The sequence below is a fragment of the Protopterus annectens genome, chromosome 6.part0, assembly GCF_019279795.1.
Source record: "Protopterus annectens isolate FY-2018-M chromosome 6.part0, PAN1.0, whole genome shotgun sequence".
NCBI lineage: Eukaryota > Metazoa > Chordata > Ceratodontiformes > Protopteridae > Protopterus > Protopterus annectens.
Window position 1 is genome coordinate 267,411,805 of NC_056737.1, and position 25,557 is coordinate 267,437,361.

The 25,557-nt window shown below is 40.8% G+C and overlaps 1 protein-coding gene across 1 annotated transcript in view; it reads right to left on the reverse strand.

The window, feature by feature from the left end:
• The window catches only part of LOC122804254 (cytosolic phospholipase A2 zeta-like), a 1,019,603-nt gene that overhangs the window by 431,887 nt on the left and 562,159 nt on the right, over positions 1-25,557 (reverse strand). The window contains exon 16 of the mRNA XM_044074015.1: positions 8,702-8,809. Coding sequence (XP_043929950.1) covers positions 8,702-8,809 — 108 coding nt within the window. The remainder of the gene's footprint in view (positions 1-8,701; positions 8,810-25,557) is intronic.

Sequence of the window (25,557 nt, forward strand, 5' to 3'; positions counted from 1 at the left end):
TGGCAAAATTACTTTTAAAGTATGAAACTGTTTTTATTTTAAAGTTTGGCACTTTAACACCTAGAGGCTTAAACACAGAATGTTGCTGGAAAAATGTGATCTAATTGAGTAATTTTATTGTTTAATTGTATAATAGTTTTATTGATTGATTGATTGGTGTGATTATATAAACTGTGATATGGTATTGAAACTTTACCCCTTGAAGGCTTACAGTGGCCGAGGCGCTAGAGTTTGAAGACAATAAACCTGTTTTGGATCCTGCCTGCTGTTTCTGTGTCGTGCTGAATCAACTATTCCAGTTCTAGTTTGTTTTGTTGCTGTTTACTTCCTACACCTGTTTGTTGTTTTTGCAAGATAAGTGCCCCACTGACAACTTTGTTTTCTCGTATTGTTTATTTTCTTTGAGGTTAATGGCATCCAGGAAGGGTAAATGCCAGTGTGGAAGACAGATTTCCCATAGAGACCGCCATGATAAGTGTCTTTTTTGCTTAGGTGCTTCTCATGACCATATGTCTTGTTCTATTTGTAAGCCATTTGTCCTGAAAACCCTTCACAGTAGACTTTCTTCCCTTTCCTTGTATCTTGAGAATCAGCATCTTACTCACTAAAGATACTATGAAAGGAATCTCCAATCCCGAGGGTTAGCCATTAGGAAGAAGAAAGTGAAAAAGGTACAACTGGAATTTTCCACTGTCCAGCCTCTGCCAGGTGTTTCTTCTGAGGTCATTATGAAGGCAGAGGCTCACCCAGCTGTGTTTTCAGATTTCTCTGCCACAACCGTGTTGAAAGCCAGTGAGTATCCGGTTGGCAGCATGTCCAAACAGGCTTTTCAGGTGTCCATCTCAAACCTTCAGGGGGAACCAAGGCTGTTTTTTTTTTTTGAGGAGCCTAGGGGAGTTCCTCAGTTTCTAGTTGGGAAAGAAGTTCCTGCTACAGTTCTCTACTGTCGTCCTGGATCTGAGCCTTCTCAAAACATTCCCTTAAAACAGAAACAAAAAATTAAACATATTTCTTCTGCTTCTATGGATCCATATCGTGAGTGGCAGGCTTTTACTCAGGGCTTATTTACAGTCTTAATGTCCTTAAACCCTCCTCATGAGGTTCAAGTTCCTGCTTCTCCTTGGTTCTATACTCCTCTTAAAAGGCCTAGAGACCAGGATTCTTCTGATGATGAGTCAGATTCTGCTGATGAATACCTAACTTATTCTACTCAAATTCCTTCTCCTTTGGACTATGGTTCAGAGGTGGAGGAATCTATTACTCCTGATGTTCTTTTGGAGGAAATTTCCTTTGGGGACACATTCTATAGGATGATGGATTTTTTAAGTGGGATTGTATCCATAAGAGGTACTATGAGTTGTTGCAGTCTCCTAAACCAAAATTCCTCCTGTTTTGGCTGCTTTACTGGATGCTTTCTCCAATGTCTCTCAGGCACATGATTCCCTCCCTCCTGCTCCCAATAAGCCTGATAGGTTTTACAGGGTTCCTGAGGATTGTTTTTTATTTTTATATATTAATGTCCTGCTGCTGACCCTTCAATAGTGTCCGTAGCCTCTGATAAGCTGCCTCAGTTGCTTCCTTCATCCAAGTTACTGCCTTCTGACAAGGACAGCAGAACTATGTACAGGCAAAATGGTTTACACTTCTGCTTCCCTAGTTTTTTGGGCTATTAATTATCAGACCCATATATCAAGGTATGTTTTGGCCCTTCTTTCTCAGACTTGTCAACTTAGTTCTGATTTTTCAGATTCTGATGGTAAAGCTTCTGTTCATAGGTTCATAGGTTAGTACTAAGCTAACTGCCCTTGCGAGCCATTTTAAGCCTAGCCAATTATCCGTTGTGAGACTCAAACCCTGCACCTTGTGTTTGTAAGGCAAACACCTTAACCATTAGGCCACCCTCCCAACCTTGCTAGGGATTTCCTCTCAAGTCATTCATCATTCTGTTAAATGTAATGATGCGGTGGATGCCTCTTCTAGGGCTGCTGTTTTTGGTTCAGTTATGAGGAGGTATTCTTGGCTTTCATTCGTCAATGGTACTTCATGGTGTGGAAATCCCATCCTCCTTTTATGAACATTCTTCAGCTTCCTTGGGCACATCTTCATTTTTACCAGAGGTTCTTCAAGATCTCATCTCTCAGGGTACTATTCAAGAGGTGCCTGTGTCCCAAAGGGGGAAGATGTCAACTCCAAACTGTTTCTAGTGCCCAGAAAAGAGGGCATTTGGAGACCTATTATTGACCTTTGTCATCTAAATACTTTTCTAAAGGTACCTTCCTTTTGGATGTTATCCATTCAGATTCTGTTTCCTCTCTTGCTGTCCTGTATGGTGCCTCAGGATCTCAAGGATGCTTATCTCCATATTCCGAACTGTCATCTTTTCAGGAAGTTTTTGCATTCTCTGTTGCTTCCTGGCATTTTTACTTCTCTGCTTTGCCCTTTGGCCTTTCTACTGCCCCAAGGGTGTTCACCAAATCCCTTGGTCCTGTGATTGCTTTATGCAGACTTCAAGGAATCCATATATTTCCTTACTTGGATGACCTGTTGATTCAGAAATCCTCTCCAGAGACCCTTTTGCAAAACCTTCCTTTTGCTGTATCCCTTCTTCGGAGCATGTGGCTCACTTTATATTTCAAAAAGTCTTGTCTGACTCTTTTTCGGGATCATGTTTTTATGGGTTGCACAATTCAGATTGTGCCAATGCTTGCATCATTGCCCCCTCCAAAGGCCTTAACTCCCATTTCTTTCTTTCAGACTCTTCTTCCTGTGGCTTCCATTACCACCAGGGAGTTTCTGCGAGTTCTGGGTTTCATAGCATCCACTATTCCAGTGCTCCCTCTGGCCAAACTTCATATGAGAGAGTTTCAGTGGTTTCTGAAGTCAGTGTGGCTTCAACATGTACATCCTCTAGAATTTGCAATTCCTCGTCTTCCTTGCCTCAGACAGGAACTTCTCTGGTGGATTCAGCAGTTGTCTCTGAATCCAGGGATCCCACTCTTTCCTCTCAGGAAGTGTTCACAGACACCACAGACATGGGATGGGAGGCACTTTTTGGCTCTCCAAAGGTATAGGGGATGTGGTTACCTTGTCAGCAGAAGGAGCACATCAGTGTCACAGAGATGAGAGCTCTTCTGCTGGTTCTTCAGGACTTTCAGTCACTCTTTTCTCCAGGGCCTCTCAAGGTATTCATAGACAATACCACAGTGATGTGGTATATTAACAAGCAGGGAGGAATGAGATACGGTTGGCACTTCTGGTACAGGATCTTGCTGCCAAATGACTCGAGGCAGTTTATATCCCTTCTGGTCAGAACATTGTGGAAGACACTCTGAGGAGGTCCTTAACTCAGTTCCATGAATGGATGCTTCACTGGGATGTGTTTCTGGACATTATCCATCAGTGGGGTACTCCTAAAGTGGACCTTTTTGCCCCCCCCCCTCTGAACAGACAATTTACTCTGTTTTGTGCCACGGTCCCAGGTCCTCTGGTATGGAAGGTGGATGCCCTGTTATTCTCTTGGAAGGGGATGTTTCTTTATGCATTCCCTCCCCTTCCTCTCATACTGAAAGTCCTGTTCAAAATTCAACAGGCTGCTCCCAAAATCTTGTTGGTGACTCCCTTTTGGCCTCAACAGCAGCAGTTCCCTCTTCTGCATCTAGCCAGGGGCAATCATCACAAGTTACCTCACAGGGTGGATCTAATCACACAAAACAAGGGATCTCTTATCCACCCCCACCCCCCGTCCATGCTTCAACTGACACTGCGAGTGATATGCGTTTGATTCCTTGCACACATCTTTTTTTCTGAGGATGTGCTGCAAGTCTTGCAAGAGGCCAGGAAAAATACAGCTAGGAAATCCTACTTATCCAAATGGAAGAGGTTTTCTTTTTGGTATCTCTCTTGTACTCTGGGTCTACTTACTGTGGATGCTCCTTTGGTTCTCTATTATTTGTGTGAGTTGCTCAATGCTGATTTGGCCTATTCTTCTATTAAGGCCCTCCTATCAGCTATCTCTGCCTCTCTGCCTTTTTCTCCTATTTTAGCTGCTAGACTTGAGGTGAAACAATTTCTTAAATGTGTCCTTAATATTAGACCTCCCAGGAATCCTGTTCCTTTTCCCTAGAACCTTAATTTTGTTTTGGAGAAGTTGACTCAGGCTCCCTTTGAGCTTGCTGCTTCATCTTCCTTGCAACATCAATCCTGGAAGACTGTTCTTTTATTAGTGCTTACTTCTGCCAGATGGGTGCCTGGGTTGCACGCCCTTATGGTTGCCCTCCTTTTTTGATTTTTCATGAGGACAGAGTGTCCTTCTCCATTAACCCTTCTTTTATGCTGAAGGTGGTTAATGAGCTATCTCTTAAGCAGTCTATTAATCTGCCAACTTTTTCCCCTCTCCAAAAACTGACAGTGAGAGAGTGCTGCATACTTTGGACATGCATAGGCAACTTAGAGTTTATTTGGATATGACCAAGACTTCAGAAAATCTGATCAGTTATTTGCTGCTTTTCATCCTAGATCTTTGGGGCTTGTTGTATCCAAGCAGACTATTTCTTCTTGGATTTCTAAGGCTATTTCCTTTTGTTACACTTTTCATGGCAAGAACCTTCCTTTTTCAATTAAGGCTCATTCTACTAGGGCTGTGGCTTCTTCTGGTGTTTTTTACGAAGGCTTACATACTAATTCTGTTCTTGAAGCAGCTACCTGGACTTTGTGCATACATTTACCAAGCACTACAAGTTGGATGCTATCTCTAGAGCTAGGGCTGGTTTTGCTAGTGCAGTTCTTCATGTTTTTTAGGGGTTTGTCTGTCCATTTCTTCCTCCTAGTTTCCTCGATCTTTGGCAGTCTCCCATATAAATAAGAATACTGCAGCAGTGCATGTAAGGAAATAGTACAGTTGTGTAAAATCTTACCATAATGGTAGATGTCACCTCCACTGCTGCATTGTTCACTACCTCCCTCTATCCTCTAGTTCTTTACCCTCTTGGAAGTACACATTACCTCTTGGGTTCCTTGGACTGGTGTTTCTCCTGAGGCAATCAGTTCTGTTTTTGCTAAGCTTGAATGTCACCTTTATGCCCTGTGTTACGCAGGGTGCATATGGTGGGGTCTACTCCACTTTACCTAAATTTCATTTAACTGACATCCATTTGACCTAAATTTCATTTGATCTGAAACTCATTTGACTGACTCCCATTTCACCAACATGTAAGAAATATACTTGTTGCTGGCTTTCCTTCACCTGTGACATGTTTGTAATAAAAACAATTACTATAACTTATAGTGCCGACTGTTATAATTCAGATAGTCATGTAGAAAGTAGTGTTGTAATGTTTCTAAATGTGTTTTTCTATTTACATTTTTATGAGACGTATCCACAGTAATTTGGTGGATGTTTTGTGTGCTCGCAGCAGTAGTGGCAGCGTGTAGAGTACTGTAAAGCAAGTTAAAGGTATATACCCTTTTCTCCACTGTAGTGCAATCCTGGAGTTATTATATATAATTAGGGGCGTGGGGGGGTGTAGCCTCTCCCAACTAGTTTGGTTGTACATTGTCCCATTTCTGTTAAGAGGATTAGTAAGTAGTTTTTAAGTTCTGGAAAGGGTTAGTTATTGGTGTTCTAAGTGTGCTTGTCTAGGGTTTACGATTTAGTATGTTGAAATTCAGCATTGTAAGCCATTGGTGAAATGGGAGTCAGTCAAATGAGTTTTAGGTCAAATTAAATTTAGGTCAGTTGGGTGTCAGTCAAATGGGTGTCAGTCAAATGAAATTTAGGTCAAGTGAATTCGACCCATATGGTGACATTTGAAATACCTTTTTAAATTCAGAAGTCTTTGAAAGACTGGCCGGACATCAGGATTCCATGGCAGGGAATCCCCATATAGTTAAGAATACTGCATCAGTAAAGGCAAGGCCATCTACTGGTATGGTAAAATTTTACAAAACTGTACTTTATCAGTTGCCAGACAGGAAAGGAAAGGGTTAGCCTGAGGGACAGAGGAATCTGGTTAAAGGGGAGGGAAGGCTGTGTGTCAGACAGAGGAAGACTTATCAAGAAAAGGTTTTTGGTCTCTAGAAGTTGGGTGGCCTTATCTGGGAAAATCTGCTTAGAAACCCTCTCAGCCTTAGCAGGTTATCTAAGCTGCCTATGGACAAAGGAAGATTTTGAAGTATAATTCCTCTGGAAATTAGGTACAAGAGGAACAAAACTTTGTTTAAGGTCCTGCTTACCCTTAACCTCATCCGGCAGGGTTTTAAACAACTTTGCAGCAGCAGTGCCAACAAGATTCTTATTATCTAAGTGGGAATCTAAAAGTTTGGCTTTAATATCCTCAGGCAAAGTCTGCAGGTGCAACCAGGGATATCTTCTCATGACAGGGCCCAGTGCAGCTGCCCCAGAGGAGGCATCAGCTGCATCATAGCTGCATTAAATGGAATGGTGAGCTACCTGAGAGGCAGATTTCAGTAGAGAGAGAGAGTAGAAGTCGTACTGTCTGAATCAGGTATGTCATCCACCCCCCCCACCCCCGGCTGGGATGGAAGAGCCAGGATCTACCTAGTTATGTGTTGCTGATAATGAATGGTTCTAAAAGCCAAGGTAGCAAAAGTATACACTTTTCCATACCTCTCCATTGAACTGCTGTCCTTGTCAGAAGTCAGAAGTTTGGAGAGGAAAGTAGTTTGGATGGGTTATCCATGGACATGGAGACAACAGCAGGATCAGATGACGGACTTTTATATAAATAGTTATGATCCTTGGGTACCTTATAAAATTTATCTAGCTTCTTAGGAACTGAAGGTTGAGAGTCAGGAGCCTAAGAAGCTGCTATAAATATGTCCAACAGGGCAACTAAGACTGGAGGAACTGCAAAAGGTCTGGGTGAGTCCATTTGTAAAAGTTCATAATACCTGTTTTGAACCTCTGACACTTAGGAACTACATTTAATGTGTTCCATATTGTGGACCACTGTAATGCAAATGATAATTCCTTAAAAGGAAAATCGGGAAAAAAAGTATCCTCTTCATCAATTACCATGTCCAAAGGAGTGTGAATTTAGGTGGAATATATTGATTCATCACTAGAATCCAATTCATCTTCAAAAGAAGCAGAATCCCTAGGCCTCTTCGATGGCATATATGACCAGGGGCAGCAGCAGTAGGGACACACAATCCCTGTGGAGGTTTCAGAGCCATAAAGGCATTAAACAGCCCTTGAGTAAAGTTCTGCAACTCTTTGTGAGGACCCATAGCTACAGTAGTCACGTTAGTTTTCTGTTCCTTTTTTAAGGTAACATCAGCCTTGATACACCTAGGAGGCTCAGAGCTCTGCCTTGAGTCAATGTGGGTAACAGACACCTCTTCCCAGACTAAAATTTTGGGAATCCTCCTAGTCCCTTTAGATATGGTCAGCTGTTGATCCCCCTCAACATCAGTACCAGAGATCTGCACAGCCTCAACAAGCATGCGAGTAAGCAGTTCTATGTCAGCCTCTAACTGGATTGTGCCAGAGGGAACTGGCATTAACACTGGACAATCCTCAGGTTCTTCATCCAACCCAAGATACATCCAGTGGAAGGTGGACAGCAGTAGATTTAGAATGAGCTCTTTTAGCTTTTTTCTTAAGAGGCGGCTGAACTTTGACATGGATGGATTCGTTCATGGTACCCTGAGTCTATAACTTCAGACATTGGTTTTATAGACAAATAGAAAGGGAAGACAAACAGCTATGGAGTTTCTTAGGGATAAAAGCCTGACAGATATTACATCGAGTATGGTAGTGCATAATACCCAAACAAAAAAGACACTTCTTGTGCCTGGGGAATCTAACCCCCACACTCACATTTCCCCTTCCTGGATGACATGAAAACAAACTACTAGGAGAAAAAAGGAAAAGAAGGGTACCCTAATGGGACATTTATCTGTAAATGGCTCAGTAGAAGAACCAACTTAGCAGATGGTGTAGAGACTGAATTTAGTAGATGAATTCAGACTGGTGCAAAAAAGTTCAGAGGATTAGGCATCCATATGTCACATACGTATCTTATGCCTTGCATGTAGCACATATGTCTGATGTATGGTGCCTGGATGGTGTAAAGGCTTTGGTATACTGCCCAGAGATTAGGCTGCCCATACCAGGATATCCCAAGAGTAAAGAACACTGCAATAGTGATAAGGGCATAAACATTTCTACCACATTCAAGGATATATTAATATAATGCAGCTGAGGGGAAAGCGTGACATAACAACCTAATGACGGGTTACCCAAGTCTGCGCCTATGATATCTGGGTTTCCAGCACGAAGTGAAAGAAGTCTTCAGCTAAGAACGATGTTGTCATTAAATCCGTTTCATCAAAGTATGAATTGATAAATCTCACCTAGATGAAGTATAAAACTATCATTTTAATTTCTCTAGCATGCAGTGAGCTTAGAGTTGATTGTATAAAATAGCACATTTATGTGGAATTGCAGTGCCCACAAGTATATGGAAAATAAAGCCAGGTGTGTCTTGTCAAACTATGGTTTTGTTTTGAGGAAGTATTATTTTCTATTAATTGTAATGGGGGATTTGTAGGCTTCCGTTTTTAACTTACTACAGTGTATAGATCTTCAAGTCATCCTGTTTGTTTCAGCATTTAGTAATCTACTACTCCAAGACTCAAGTTTGCAAGCATCTGCACTCAAATTAATAATTTTCTTTACCTGTGACCTTAGTGGCATCTTCAAGGGTATTTATCCAAGATGTATCACTATCACTCAATTCTTGCCAAATTTCATCTAGGTTAACAGCAAAAGCACTGCTCCATATTCCTGCAAGGAAAGAGTAAAAACAAGAAATATGTTTAGAATGGAGTGCAGTTATGCTGAATAATTTCTGTGTACATTGCTAGCATGTGTGGAATTTTATATACTGAATGATGCGGGTGGCTGTAACTTCAATATTTGGCATGCAGATGAGAAATTTTCTGAAGAGAGGGCCTGCTTCAAGAAAACATGTTGTTTACTGTTATGTCTAGGTAAAGTCAGACATCTAGAAATGACTCAAGTGACACAGACATGGAATGTGCACTGGTTAGGAATTTATGTTCCTAAAAATAGCAGCAGAAGCCATTGCCTTCCCTATCTGCATTCTAATAAATCAATATGTTTCAGAATGCCATGTTCACCATCTTTGGAAAAAGGCCTTTATTATTCCACGCAACAAAGGAGGCAACAACAATGACATCCCAAACTCCTGACCTATCGTTATCCTATCCCCTATATTTCTAAACTCTTCAAAAAATGTGTCCACGTTCAACTCCTACCCTATCTCTTAAACAATAACCTCCTTAACACCAGTCAGCATGGATTCTGACCAGGCCATAGTACCACCACTGCCCTTGTCTCCTTCCTACAGATCATTAACAAGGCCTGTGACACTGGTCTTATTTTATCCGCCCTCCTCTTAGACCTGTCAAAGGTTTTTGATACCATCTCTCACAATCTTCACATTACCAAACTTTCAAAACTAAACCTATCCCCCTCTTCCATTAACTGGTTCACCAGTTACCTATCAAATAGGCAACAAGCAGTCAAGTGGGAAAAAGCTATTTCATCTATTTCACCTTTCCTAGATACTCCCACAGGTGTCCCCCAAGGCTCAATCCTAGGTCCCCTTCTATTCAATATCTTCATAAATGACTTATATTATGCCATCTCCAACACCAACCTCATCCAATATGCTGACAACTCCACTATAATCTGTTCTGCCACTTCTACTTCCTCACTAGCACAATTAACTCAGGAAGCCTTCCATTCTACAGAACAATGGATGCTAGACAACCATCTGGCACTCAGTGCAAACAAGACTAAACTAATGATATTTACCCCTTCCAAAACCACCCTTAGATAAAAACATATTCTCTATCACCAGCCAAAATAACACAACTCTTGAAATAGTCTCTACTGCAAAACTTTGTGGAATTCTCATTGACGATAAGCTAAAGTTTGATAGTCACCTACAAGTAAATATAAAACAACACATAAAAAATTAGGCATGTTTTACCATCACAACCGCTATATTTCTCCCTCTACCAGGCTTCTTCTCGCTACTACCTACCTCATCCCTTCCCTCCTATATGGTGCCTCTATTCTTATCAATCTGCAATCTTCCCTCAAGTCAAAGCTCTACTCCTGCTACTATAAAATTTCAAAATTTGCAACTGGCCACAGATCCAGTACCCATCACTGTATTTCCCTACATCAACTGAATTGGCTAGAACTATCCAACTATCTTACCTATATCCAACTTATCCAAGCTCACAAACTTATTTGTAACCCCTCTGTCTGCCCCTCTCTTGCCTCCACATGCAAAATCCATCTTCCTGATAAGTGTTTCAGATCTAACTCCAGGAATCTAGTAGAACTACATAAACCATCCCGTCCACCAGGCAACCACCTCCTATCTTTCTCATTAGCATGCCATTGAAATTCTCTTCCACCTCCCATCCATACTATAAACAGACTCTCTGTCTTCATAACCCTACTTCATTTACACCTAACTTCACAATGGGAATGCTCTTGCTCCCATCCTTCATAATTTCCTTGTCCATAATTACTCTTCACTAGCTACCATGTCTGTAAATAGCCTCCTACAGTCTAATAATTTGTAATAATAATGGTAGGAATCATGATATTTGTATAGTAACTGTAATGAAGTTAATTCAGTGGATCTTAAAATGCCAATCTATTGGCAACTTGTTACTTTGTTTTTAAATTCTCTCTTAGTTGCGTAATTTTTTTTTGTATTCTTGTGACTTCTTGCATTTATATTGTATATTTGTATTTTTGTATTCTTGTATTCATGAATTTTCTGGAGCTTTTCTCTCCAGGACTCCATTGAAAACAGGTTCTTTGAGGCCCAACTGGACTATCCTGGCAAACGAACTGAAAATAAATAAATAAATAAATAAATATACCTGCCATTGTGAATGACAAGCATCTTAAACTGAATGACTGACAGTTTCAGAGAAATGTCACTGGATAACCACCAATGCCAGCTCAGTCTAGTGATTTCACAGCACTCACAAAAGATACATATTTCATGGCAGACAACTTGCCACTAACCTCACTGCATGTGTTGTTGGGGAGGACTATGCTTCTGTAATGCTATACCTGTAGCCTCACTACCTACATTCTTTGGGAGAGTTATGCCTTTGTAATCTCACACTGCTAACCTCAATACAGAAATGTGTGAGGGCTATGCCCCCTTTAATCTCACTCGACCAGCATCAATAACTATATGTTAGAAAAGAGATAAACCTCAGTAATCTCATGCCAATAACCTTATTAAACCCATACTGCAGAACGGCTATACCTCTTTGATCCCACCAATAACTTTATTTCACATGTTGCAGGAGAGCTATGGCCTTGCAAATCCTACACCACTAAGCAAATCCACACCGCTACATATTATGCATATGTGTTGCAGAAGAGCTGGGAACCCAGTAATCCCACATCATTAACTTATTATATATGTATGTTTGGACTTATTACTTGCATGTTGTAAATTAGCTATAGCTCTGTGTCCTCCAAGGGGTTTAGTACAGACTCCTATTAATGTATAATCAATCTCATGTTCAAACAATATACTACTCATGGATACCACTGGCTATCTGTATCTTTCACCCACGACACACCCAGAAAAAGTGTATCCTCATATCTGCTGCCATATTTTTCTCTAAAGTCAGAACCTCAGCACTTCCTTACCTCTGAGGGTACCCAAACTAGGCAAGTACACAAACCTCCATAGTTAGTCTTTAACTGTAAGTCACCTGCCAAGCTCAACCTTCCCAGTACTGAAGCTTCAGCGTGCATTTTTCATGCACTAGTCCTATACAGTACGTGCTATGTCTACAAATCTCACCCTGTATCCATTCCACTCTCAACATGGTAGAGTCAAATGTACAACTTCAAGAAACATTTATTACATAATATATATAACTGTTAAATATGGTTAATTTAAAATCAATTAGTAGCATTTCAATTCAGAGTTCACATTATAGTGATACATTTCACACAAAATATACCATTTAAGGGCCCTTTACTTCATAAAACCACTGCCTCCTCTAGCACGCAAACAGTAATTCTGAAGTGGATGTCATTAAAAAAATAATGAAACCATTTGTCATCATTGTTCTTTGAACAACCTAAAATTAAAGCCATTTCCTTGTGCGGAGATGTTCTCCACACATTCATGAAAATATCGCACCACTGACAAAAAAAAAAAAACTTCCTCAGCCATAAAATAAACATTACAAATTTTCTCTACCTTAAAATGTTGTTAAGGAAAAAAGAAGAAACCAAGAAATGCAGCCATTGCCTGCAGAACAGTCAGTGACTGCAATGGCAAACTGCAAATTAAATGATCAGTTCTTCCGATTTCTTTCAGTCTCAGCATCCACAGTCTTAAGAAAATTTCATGAGCACATTTAACTGTGTAAATGTATTATTTATTTCTATTTGGTTTGATGGGTTCTACCAGGCCTACAGCTTGTTTTCATGGGAGGCCTGTGGAACTGGTATTTTATGCAGCCTAGATGGAATGTGGCCAGTGTACTTGGAAAGCGTAGATGGAGAGTGACTATTGGGTTCTCTATGCTGGGGAGGCTTGATATACAAAAATAGTGATGGTATTATCACAGATAATGGAGTTACACAAAAGCTTGCCTAAATGTTGGTACATTCAGATCAGCTTTCTGAGTCACAGGTCAGGCATCACAATCACATCATCAGTGAAGCAACTTTATGGACATGGAGTGGTGGAAGAGGTTTTGAAAATAGAATACCATAAAGAGGGACTAATAGTATTGTTTCAGTTTTGTGTGTAGTTTTGTTCTTGTAACTTTGCCTTGTGTAGAACAGCAAATTGATGACCCAAATGAATGACTTGGAGAGCTGAAGGACAATAGAGGTACAGCTGGAAACACAAAAAATGTTAAGGTAAAACACATAGGGCCTTTGATCCATTTCGAGTTACAGCCATTTTGAGATTGTGAATTTTAACAGCAAAGAGAATTTGCAAGCATTACTGCATAGTTTTGACTGCAAAGAGCCAAAGGACATTATTGTGTGAATTTCAGAAGCCAGTACTAACTTTGAACAGGTATCACCATGCAAAACTGTTATTAAAAAATGATGGAGCAGATTGTAGGTATATTATGGGCACTCTGAAGAGACTGTGTGAACATTTTAAGAAATTTGCACGGAACAATACCTGAGGATTATGCAGCAGGGAGGGAAATGGATGTGGCTTTATAAAAACAAAGAAGGCATGTTGCAACAGTTACTGAATGTATTTTTCTAGAGGGAGCAGAAGTGTACTGTTGTATACAGGTCAGGTAGCCAAAAATATGTTAAATGTGTAGTTAAAAGTGTTCCTCAGAAATATATACTCTGTGAAATTAGGGGGGCACCTGCAAGAACACTTTAGGTGTATGCACCAGAAGTGGTTAAAAGGGCACTTTTGGTGAATGTACAGTGTCAAGAAAGCATATGAAGAAAATGATGGGGGGTATGAAACAATACTATAATAGCACATGTGGAGGAGATTATTGTAAAAATTAAGGGTAGAATGTATACAAAACAGAATTTATGGTTGTTACAAAAGGCAGTAGATGTGTAAGGAGGAAGAGAGAGTGGAACAACGCAGAATACAAAAGGTGGAGAATAGGGTTCTGACACACATACAGAGTATAAAGGGGATAGTAATAAAGGGTAAAATATTTCCACAACTGCTAGAATGAGCAAAAAGAAAAAGAAAGGAAGAGCAAAGACTGGTATCAGCTAATCTACTATTAATCTACTATAAAACCATGAGTTTTGGTCATAATTCCTTTCAGTCAAAGTAAACAGTATGAAGAATTTTTGAAGAAGGCTGACTATTTCAGGGAAGTTAAAATGCAAAGGCATGAAGTAGTGTGTCTTCAGGTTGCACCAGTCTGTACAGCCTGGGAATGGAGAAGGTTAATGATGTTACATAGGGAATGGGTTTCATCTGCTGGAGAAGACAACCAAGGAGTGATGTTATTACACAAAACAGGATTCATGGGGGAAGAATCTTTGGGAGCTGTCACTATCCCATGGCTGCAGCTTGTATTTGACAGCTTTGGAATGCCTCACTTGTTTTCATACTTGAATTTTTTTCATGTTGTTTGCTTTTATTTTATTTCGGTATGTTTTACTTTGAAGTTGTCTTTCTTGGAGTTTTAAAAGTTGCTGGTTAGCACCAGTTAGCAAAGCTTTTATTTTCCATTCTCTAACTGCAAAGGATTTAAATCTATTTGGTTAGTGGGGGTGCTGAAAAGTAGATTTTATTATTATTATTATTATTATTATTATTATTATTAAGGCACTCAGAACAGGAAAAGGTTTAATCTTTGGAAGCTACCACTGCTCTGTAACTGCTGCTATTGTATGACTATTTTACATTTTTCAACCAATTCTCCCACTCCCTGGTGTGCTTTAATCTTGTGGACTCTTGCCTTGTCTCCATCTGTTTTAAATCTGACTTTGAATCTGCTCATACCAACACGCACTAGAAGATCAAACAGGGAGGGGAGGGGGGATGGCCCATCCCTTAAGCTTGAGTTGCTTTCTCTTTCATATCTTCCCACCCACTCAGTATATGCTGTAATACCTAAAGTATTATCCCCCTTTTTTCATCTTACTTTTAAAATATGCAACATCTGATAACACTATCAATCATGTAGATCCTACAATCTGCTTTTCAGAATCAGCTGGGAATTTGGGCTTCTGCTTTACTCCTAGTGAGATGAGAGAAAGAGGAGATGGGAATTACTTCCTTGCCTTCCTACAGACTGCTGACCACTAGTGACTAATGAAAGCCTAAACACTACTAATTATGACACAGTGTGGGATATACAGTTTTGCTACTATTAATAGAAGAAGCAGAGAAACTTTGATCCCTGACATCTCTGATTGGGCATTGTGAATGGGACTCCCTGACTGGTCTGGTTGCTGTCTTGGTGTAAAACATCTTCAGTTTTAATTTTATACTATTGTGCAGCTTGGCTGTCTGATGTGCTGAGCAGATGTATATGTTATCCATGGCATCTACCAGGAGAAAGCTGCAACAAGCCTCCAAATCTCTGCAACATTTGGGATGACTTACTTCTCAAGACCTAGCTTGGGATTAATTTTATTGTTTTGCTTCTGATAACGGAAGGCACAAGGGGATGTTGATTCCTAGCCAAGGGTATCTGCAGTGAGACCAATACTGGTACTAGCCAGGACATAACCAACATGTGAATCATGTTGATTTTAGCTGCGTGTAATACTAATGAGAACAGTAATGATAGCAGCCAAGTTCAGGATATCTCAGCAGTATTACAGGAATTTGGAGTTCTGTTTACTGTTATCTCAGTGTGCACCATTGGGTGGACCTCCATGTTGATACTGGAACCCCAGTGATCCAGCAAACAAGCTCCATTCAGAGCGTGTAAAAGAGTTAAGCAAACTTTGAGAGATGAATTGTAGGAAATGCTGGAACTGGGATAATCCAGCTCCAGGAGTTCAACACACCCTAGGCCTCATCAGTTGTGCTGGTGTCAAAGAAAGATGGCAGCACCAGATTCTGTGTGGACAATAGGAAAATGAAGTCACATTGGAAGCAGATGCTTATCCAGTGCCAAGACAGATGAAAACCTAATGTTGTTGGGTGAGAATGGTATCTTACCATCACTGACTTGGCCAAAGATTACTGGCAGGTACTCTTGACATCTCAACCAGAGAATGGTCAGCATTTCTACTAATTAGTGGTGCTTATAGTCAAGAATTCACTATATAGGTAAATTCTTCTAATTATGGCATTATGTTTTCTCAGAGGAAGATGAGCATCCTATTGTGCATTTAAGACACCATGCGTGAATGGGCGTTCCTTCGTTGAAGGTTGTGTGTTAGGCCCGGCAAGCCAGCATGTAAAACTCTACTGCCAATCGTTAGCGGACTGGAGTTCCACTGTGCTGACTCCTAACCAGGAAAAGCCAAAAGGCACACACACACCTCAACACAGGGAGGAATCCTATGCAGCCATATAAAAGAAGTATCTCAGAACAGTCTGGATTTTGCAAAAGTTACAACCTTACTTGCATGGCAGAAAGTTCCACAGTAGTTATAGACCACAAATCTTTACAATGGCTACACAGAGCAAACAGGCAGAATGGAAAGCTTCTTAGATGAAGTTTAACCTTTCAGGCTTATAGCATGACTGTATAACACAGACGTGATACTGCTGATGCTGCAGATAATACAGCAGATTTCTCAATAAAAGGAATGGGGTACTGTATCAATAGACTACACCCTTCTTTCAAGCTATGTTTTTGACAGATGTTTCTAGAAGACTTGTTTGAGATTCTCATGGGGGAATATGGTGCTAGGCTAAGAAAAACTGATTTAAAATTATTTTTTCTTTCTCATTTTCTGCAAGTACACATTCAGTCTGCAAAATGTGTGCAACTTTCTGTTCTTTTGCCTTGTAAATGTAAAAGGGAATAAAAGGATGCAAATGCATTAATCTGTTTGAATATGTTACCTTTTGCATCTCCTGTGCTAGCAGGTCATAAAATATACTGTCTACTTCAAAGAAGTAGTTAACTAGAAATGTTAAAAGAAAGCAGATAATAAATGCAGCTGCAGCCAGTTAAGAAATTCTATGTTGGAATTGTATATTGCTGCTGTCTATTGTCTCTAAACTGGTGTCATTAAGCACTTATCCTTTACAAGTGACAGAACTGATTTTGTTACTTTTGCCAAGGGAAAGCAAAACAACTAATGAAAAGCTTCCTTTTAGAGGAAATGCAGTAATAGTTCATAGTTCATAGGTTAGTACTAGACTAACTGCCCTTGCGAGCCATTTTAAGTCTAGCCAGTTATCCTCTGCGAGATTCAAACCCTGTACCTTGTGTTTGTAAGGCAAACACCTTATGAAGGCATTTATTGAAAGTGAGGAACTAAAATGTACAGTATGTGAACGTAAGACTTACACTGGCTTGTTTTTGCTTGAAAGATGCAGAGGTGACCACTTCCCCATAAGTATGTTGTCTACAGTTTCTGCCTATTAACTCCTTAGAACTTAAAACAGGAAAGGACTCAATACTCTAGGGAGACAGAGTTACATTTTGGTAGCTAGTGTAGACAGAGGTTTTATTGAAACATTCCTGTGTGTTTAGCTAAGTGTCATTTCATTCTTCCATGTGCATTTTCTCATTACTTTGCATATTTAACCTGTAACTGCACTGTTTGCTTATTGTATAAGTAAAGTGTATTCACTTTAAGCTCTTGTGATAGTTCTTTATAATATATGTATTATTGCTAGCATTTACCACTGGTTAACATGCTGTGGGTCCTGGTCATCCATTTAGCTAGATCATTTGGGCCTACTATCAAGGAAAATATTAGTATGCATGACTTCAAATCTGGCCTAATTAAAAGCAGCAGCTAAATGAAAATGAGTAACCAATTCTAGAGTGGTGGCAGTATACCATGCCAGGAAAAAAGCTGTGGGAACTGAAGAATTCTGCCATCTTTCTCTGGAATCACTTGTATGCGTGTGTGTGTGTGTGTGTGTGTGTGTGTGTGTGTGTGTGTGTGTGTGTGTGTGTGTGTGTGTGTGTGTGTGTGTGTGTGTGTGTGTAAATAATAACTTGTATGAAAGGCAGCTACTGTGGGTCTGGGGCACCATAAGACACTATGGTTCAGATAGAGATTGATGAGAAAGGACCCTAAGATCGCCAAGCCAAAGACTCAGTTCTGAAAGTGGATTATGTGTAGTCTAATCTTAGGAGTGGATATTGAAACCTCATATTTAGGACTATGTTGCTCTCTTGGGGTCATGTTGCATTTTATGAATTTACATTTTATGAATTTATTACTGAGTTAAACTTGTGTGTGTACAGTCTTTTTTGCACTTTAACCTACCAAGGACCTGTGGTGTCACTTGAGAGGCCATCCCTCTGATGCCATCTAGGACCTTTATTCATATCTGGAAGCAATGCATGCTATCATTCCTCATACAGTTGGTTAGAACGGGAGGAATCTGAAACCTACCTATACCAACTGTCACATTTTGGTGGCAGAGACCTCTTAATTGTGACATTTTGGTGGGCACTGGTGAGATTCAAACATAATTTATGCCACCATCTATGACACATAACATATATATTTGATAAAATGATTGTATTAAATACAAAAATACTGAAAGCAGTATAAATGAGTGAAAAAGCAGTTAGCATAAAATTGGTGAGAAATACAGACAGAGTGAAGGATGAAAGTTGTGTCATTCAGAATGAATTAGGAGATGATGTTTAGTCCAGTTCTTTGGCAAATACAGATGCTGCCCTGGATGTGTCCTAGATGACCATGGTTTGAATAGCAGCCCCAACTAAGATAGAACACTGGAAGAGCTGAACAGTGTTAGAGAGAGAGAGAGATTAAACAGTGAGGCTCGCTTGCCTCACTCAGAGTCCAAGTGAGGATGCACACACTTGGAGACATTTATACTCTGCATGAATATTCCTGGTGGGCACCAGAGAAATAATTTCAGATGCTCCTCAGATATGTGGGCCATGCTGCCTTCTGCCTTAAACTGCCTTACAAAAGTGAGGAACAGCTTAGCATTGACATCTACTGCACAGCCTACCTAAGAGTTGCCACTGAGTGTGCATGGGGGACATAGGGCCAGAAGTAGAAAACACCATTCCTCTGCACAGGTGATGGTCTCTTTTCTAGTTCACTTGGCTCTCTCCCTTAAGAAATGAATGATTAAGTTGCCAGTGTGGAATGAATGGGTCAAATACCCCACTTCATCCACTTATATTCATAACTAAATTCCTCACACAATCTATTCCTCAAGTCACCATCACTTACAGTCCTCTTTCAATTGAATATTTCTCTCCTATTACTTCATCCTACAACTAGTTACTCCAACATATTATAAAATAGCACAAAACAAAACGGTTCCCTGCAAATATTTTTCTTTTTTATTGCTTTTAATTTGAACCACACCATGTGTCTCTTGCTAGTTAATGCCCACTTTTGGCTATGCTTAACAGCACCGACAACTTATCACCATCGTCCAATAATAAAATCAACTCCCCTGACCCCCTCACACACTCCACAACCTTTCACTATAGTCATATATCAGCACTCATATAATCTCCTCCCAAACTTCCAACTGCTCCCACTGCCAATCAACCAAGAAACTCCTCAGCTATTTCATCAAGCAGAGTAACTCACAGAAAGCCCATTCTCCTAAGCCACTCCCACTAAGCGGTGACATTCATCTCAGACCTGGTCCTAACACCTACCTAAATACTAAAACCAATACCATCCCAGCAACTACTCAACAAGCTCCAACCCTTGCCAAAAAGAACTCCTCACTAAAAATTTTCAATATAAACATCCATAGTATATTCAATAAAGTTACAGATTTTCACTCCTGGATAACTTACCATATCCTAGATATTATATTTGTCACAGACATATGGCTAAAACCCAACATCTCAGATGAGACCATTCTTCCACAAGGATATAACATACAAAGAAATGACAGGAAAACAAAGAAAGAGGGTGGTGGTGTTATCATCTACCACAATAATCTTTTAATAGTTCCACTAACAATAACATTTCCTCACCTAAAAAAAAACAAACGAATACTTGTCCTATTAAGCATTAACATAAAACAATCCATTTGCATTGTGTCCCTAGGCATGCTCCCTCAAAACAACCAAGCTGCTCTGAAAGACATACTGTCTTGGGCTTTCACCCACATCTGTAAAGGTTAACTGATCTAGCTCAAACCCTAGCACATATAGCAATCCAATAAATATTTTTACATTCACCCAACTAGTCATGTCCCTAACAAAACTGTCACCAATGGCTGAGTCCTATACTGGATTTTGACCACAAATCCTGAAAAATATATATGATTAGGAAACCTAACAGACATCCTCAGTGATCATCACCCAACCTATGTCATCCAGTGAGACTCAAAAACAGTTCAACCGTTCTGCCTAAAATTGTCAGGAACCTTCAAAACATTAACTTTAACCATGTTATAAATGTCCTAAAACAATTCCATTGGTCAATACTCAGAACCCTTCTCTGAGATGATGCTGTGAATTCTTTCAATAACACCTTCCTCTCTATCCTAAATAACCAAGCTCAACCCAAAACAAAACATGTCAGAAACAACCCTACCCCATGTGTAACACAAAACACCAAAGAAATAATGAGAAAAAGAAACAAAACTTGGAAAATCTGGCATAACAGATCCTCAAACAATCACCAAAAGTACAGACAGCTCTGCAACCTAACCAAACAGAAAACAAATGTTCACAGAAAAATTCTACCTCAACCTAAAAAGTAACCAATCCAATAACCCCCATAACTTCTGGTCAACAATTAATAACTTTCTAAAGACAGGTAAATCAGGTAAACCCACACAACCAAGTCCATTACCAAATGAAACAGACTAAAACATAGCCAACAAATTCAATGATTATTTCATCAATGTGGTAGAATTCCTTGCAAAGAACAGCCCTCAAACAGAACTCACCCACTCCACAGCTATAAACATGACAAATCCTCCTATCTATCTCAATACACTTCTAAAGAGCTATATTAAAAATCTGCTGTCAAAACGTAACCATACAACCCTAGCAGCCAATAACGTCGCAACAAAATCTCTCTCTCAGGTTGATGAAGCTCTAATCTACACTGTGAATATTCTCATTAAATTACACTTAAATGAGTCAAATGTTCCGGTTCATGGAAGCAGTCCATAATTAATTCTACCCCCCAATAAGGGAAATTGCATCTTTGAAATATTAAACTACAGACCCATTGCTAGCCTCCCTCCACTTTTCAAAATCCTTGAGATATGCATCACCTCTCAGACATCAGTTTATTCTCTCACATTCAACATGGCTTTTGCCCTTTTCACAACACTACCACTGCCATCTTCTTTCTTAACACTGTAAATGACCATAGGAATGAAAAAAGACTTGTATCTGTTATATTCCTAGATCTGTCCAAAGCTTTCAACACTATTCCTCATCAAAGTCTTCTACAGACACTATCCAGTCTGTGAATCTCTCAGCAATCTCAGCAGTGAGCCCAATGCATCAAAGGGCAAACATTTCTCTCACCCTACCAAACTGTCTCAGTAGGTGGTCCTCTGGCCTTTGCTATTTAACATATTTATAAACAGCATGCATTCAGTTTCCTACTCTTAGGTTCATAGTTTCGTAGGTGTATACTAGGCTAATGGCCCTGGAGCCTTTACAAGCCTAGCCCATAGGATTACCCTGGCATCGTGCCACACTGCCACCTGACCTTAGTTTCCAGTGGCTGTTTCAAGTAGAGCCACTGGAGTGATCCCCAGTGTGAATTTTCTATTTCCCATCCACTCATCAAGATTTCTCTTGAAGAAGGCCAGTGAGGTGCTCTGTTTGACATGTATGGGAAGTCGATTCCATAGCATGGTCAATCTCTGGGTTATGAACCTGTCCCTCCAGCACGTTCTGTTGATTGTGGTAATGAGGTTGAGGTCTCTGGAGCATGTAGTGTGGAGGGATTGGGATTTCTTTAGATGTAGCATTTCTAACAGAGCTGGGTCAGACATGGCTTTGTAAGTCAAGCAGAGATCGCCTCTAAGTAGGTGATATGAGACAGAGAATAGTAGGAGGTTTTTGAGTCTGTCCATATAGTACATGTCTAAGGACTAGGATCCTCTTTGTGAGGAACTTTTGCAGCCTCTCCAGTTGTTTCAGATGTCTAGTGAGGTACAAGACAAATGGGGCATTGTACTCGATAATTGGCATAATGAGGGAAGAGTAGAGGGAGACAATGACCTCTTTCTTCCTGGATGCAAAACCCTTAGTAATGAAATGTGCCACATAGAAGGACTTTCTGTCCACAGTGGCAGTGTGCTGGTCAAAAGAGAGGTTGCTGTCAACCTGTGTTCCCAGATCTCTTATAACACCTTCCATGTTCAGTGGACTACCATCGATGTGGTCGTTCATGGGAACTGGGTTTTTCCCAAAGGGGATGACGACACATTTTTTGGCATTGAGCTTAAGGTCATGGTTCTGACACCAGTCGTTGGTCTCTGTGAGGCCTTTCTGTAGGATGTCAACATCACTTGAGGAGTTAATAATAGCTCCCAACTTGCAATCATCTGCAAACTTTGTCAGCCAGAGTCTTTTGTGTTGGACTGGACTTCTGAGAAGGAGATACCAAACAGAAGAGGACCCAGGACAGATCCCTGTGGTACTCCACTCATGGCTGGTCAGCAGTCTGACTTGGAGTCAGCTACTTTCACACTGTGGGTTCTATCTGTGAGCCAGTTTGCAACCCACCTATTTATATACGGGTTGATGCCTAGCATAGTGAGTTTTTCTATGATTCCTGAGTGGGGAATGGTATCAAAGGCCTTGGCCAGATCAAGGTAGCCTGTATGAACCACCTTGTCTTCATCCACAGCTCTGCCGACTGACTCAAAGAAGTCAACTCAATTGAGCAGGCATGATCTACCCTTCACAAAACCAAACTGTGTGGGATTCAGAGTTTGGAGATTCCTATATCCTTGTTTATTAGGTCCATGATGATGTGTTCCATAGCTTTGCATATCAGACTCGTCAGGCTAATGGGGTGATAGTTCCCAGGGTTTGTAGTCGCTCCTCCTTTGTGGAGAGGGATGACTATAGCAGTGCGCTATTCAGTAGGGACAAAGCTTGAGGTGAGGCTTTGATTGGACAGGGCACACAGGTGAGGTGCCAGTTCAGTCTGTAGTTCATGTAAAACACAGCCAGGGATATTGTCAGGTCCCATAGAAACTGTATTCTTGGCCTTGGACAGTGCTGTTTTAACCTCTGCAGCAGTAATACTGGGTGCCTGGCAATCTACTGGCATTGTGATTAATCCTTTGGGGGGAAGGGTAAAATTGGCACTGAATCTGTCAGCCAGTATATTGCCAATATCTGTTGGCTTGGTATAGGAGGTAACATTGTATAGTAGCTCAGAGCAAACAGAGCAAATCTGGGTATTGCCTTGGAGGTTCTTTACATAACTATAGAAGGCCTTGTGGTTGTCTTTAATATCTGCTGCAATTCTGTTTTCATAGCTAGCTTTAGAGGATTTGATGAGGGATCTCAACTTTTTGTTGAGGCTGATAAGGGAGTTTTTCCAGTCTTGGGACTTCATTTTATTCCACATCAGTTTCCTCCTAATGTTGTAGAGTTTGTTTATGGCAGGGGACCACCAGATTGGCTTCCTTTTTTTGGAGGAGAGCATCTTGGTTCTATTGGGTATGGCGAGATCCATGCATTTGTGTACATGTTCATACAGTGCATTGGTGTATGATTTGGCGGTCATGCAACTATTCTCCATTTGCATGGGTGCCGTGAAGTTAGCCACCTCTTCTTAGGAGCCCAAAGTTAGCTTTGGAGAAGTTTTTCATGATGGTTACTTTTGCGGTGGGGGGGGGGGGGTTCCAAGGTGGTTAGTTTGTGGTCGGATCTAACCAGGGAGGAGTTAACTATTGGTGTAGAGCAATGGTCACCCATGTTAGTAATGACCAGGTCAAGGATGTTGCTACCTCTCGTGGGGGTAAGAACGAGTTAATCCAGGGTACTGGAATTAATGAATTCCAGGAAATGTTGGGCAAGTGTAGTGATACATGAGAAGTTTTCCCAGTTAATGGGAGGGTAGTTGAAGATGCCCAGTATGAGTGTGTTAGGTTGGACCCTAATATTCTCCAGGGTGCTTAGGAACGTGGAGTGAGTGTCTTGGGACATGGTTGGGGACCTATAACAGGCTACGACCTGAATCACTGTCTTACCCAATGTTAGCCACACCTGAAGTATCTCTGATGCATTATGTTGGGCTACCAGTCTGGAGGTGTGCACATCCTTTATGAATATGGAAACACCACCACCTTTGGAGCTACAGTCCAAGTTCTGGGGCCGAAAGGTGTGGAATAAGTTATAACCTGGTAGTGCAGGGGTGTTTTCTGCTGCCTTGAACCAGGTCTCTGTTACAGCACAAATGCTGATGTTCTCCATTTTAAGGAGTGCTTCTAGCGAGTGCATTTTGAGATTTAGACTTCTAGCATTGAGCAGTATGACCCTCAGATTGCATTTGTTTGTAGCTGTTACAGTGGTAATTTAGTCTTTGGAACACCGCCTAAAAAAGGCACTATAGGGGTGGCAAGAGCTTTGGCTAGTATGCGGAAGCCCAGGGGTGACAGATCGAGGTCTGTCAATCATGTCATCCCAGGCAGAAAGATATTGGATCCCCTTAGAATGACACCAGAAACTTAGCCAGTTGTTGAAATCAATAATTTTCTGCTTGTACTGTGTTATCATTCTGGGTGATGGTAGGATGCTGCTCAGGGCTAGGGTTGTATCCGCCTGGGCTACATAATCCAAGAGCTCCTCCATGTCTCTTTTCATGTAGTCCAGGGAGATATGTCTCAGGCCATTCACACCCACATGTACAATGACAGTGTCATATTTGTACCTGTTGTTGAGGGACCTGAGTGCATGCATTATATGGAGGATCCTGGCACCTGACAGGTAGCTGACTGTTACTTTCTCCTTATTCAGCCTAGTGAGTGGGACATCAGTGTGCCTCACTATCGAGTCACCTATGACTAGTGTGCTGGGCATGCTGTTTTGTCTTAGGGGCTTTGGTTGAATGGCACACTGTTTAGGAGAGTTATGTGTCTTGTGATTAGTGTTGTGTTGTCCAATACACCTCATCTGCTCAGCTACAGAAAGAAAAGTTGTGTAAAATCTTATCATAACCATAGATGTCCTTCTCTTCCATGTTACAGTAGTGTGCATATGGGTTTACTGCTCTTGTCCCACATACGTACAGCCAGTATACAAAAGTTTTCTGTCCCTCTGAGGTGTGTTTGATGTCTGATGTGGCTGAGGGAACGAGGGCCATAAAAGTGACATCGGCAAGCACCATCCCTCAGAACTGAAAGCCCCAGTCAGAGCTAATCCTAAAAAGGCAATGCCAGTCCAGTGCCACCCAGATAAAGAAATGTAACCTAACAGGAGGGAAAGGTGGGTGTGAAGGAATACTGCAACATGGAAGAGAAGGACATCTATGGTTATAGTAAGATTTTACACAGCTTTTCTGTCCTTATATTCCCATGTAGCAATATTCTGCATATGGGTGAGTGTCAAAGCTCACTGTGATAGGGGAGGTGGTCTAGAGGCAGATTCCAGGAATCCATGAAGGATAGCCCTGGAAAACCCTGCCCTGGATCTAGAGACGTGGTCAAGTTTGTAGTGTTTGGTGAAGGTGTGAACAGAAGATCAAGTAGCTGCCTCTAGGATAGTAGAGGTGTCCAGACCATAAAAGAAGGCTCCTGAAGAAGCCATGGTTCTGGTGGAATGTGCTTTAACTGCCCCTTGCAGAGATTTACCACGGAATTGGTAGCAGTAGGTGACAGCCTTCAAGATGCAAGTAGAGATGGTTTGTTTGGA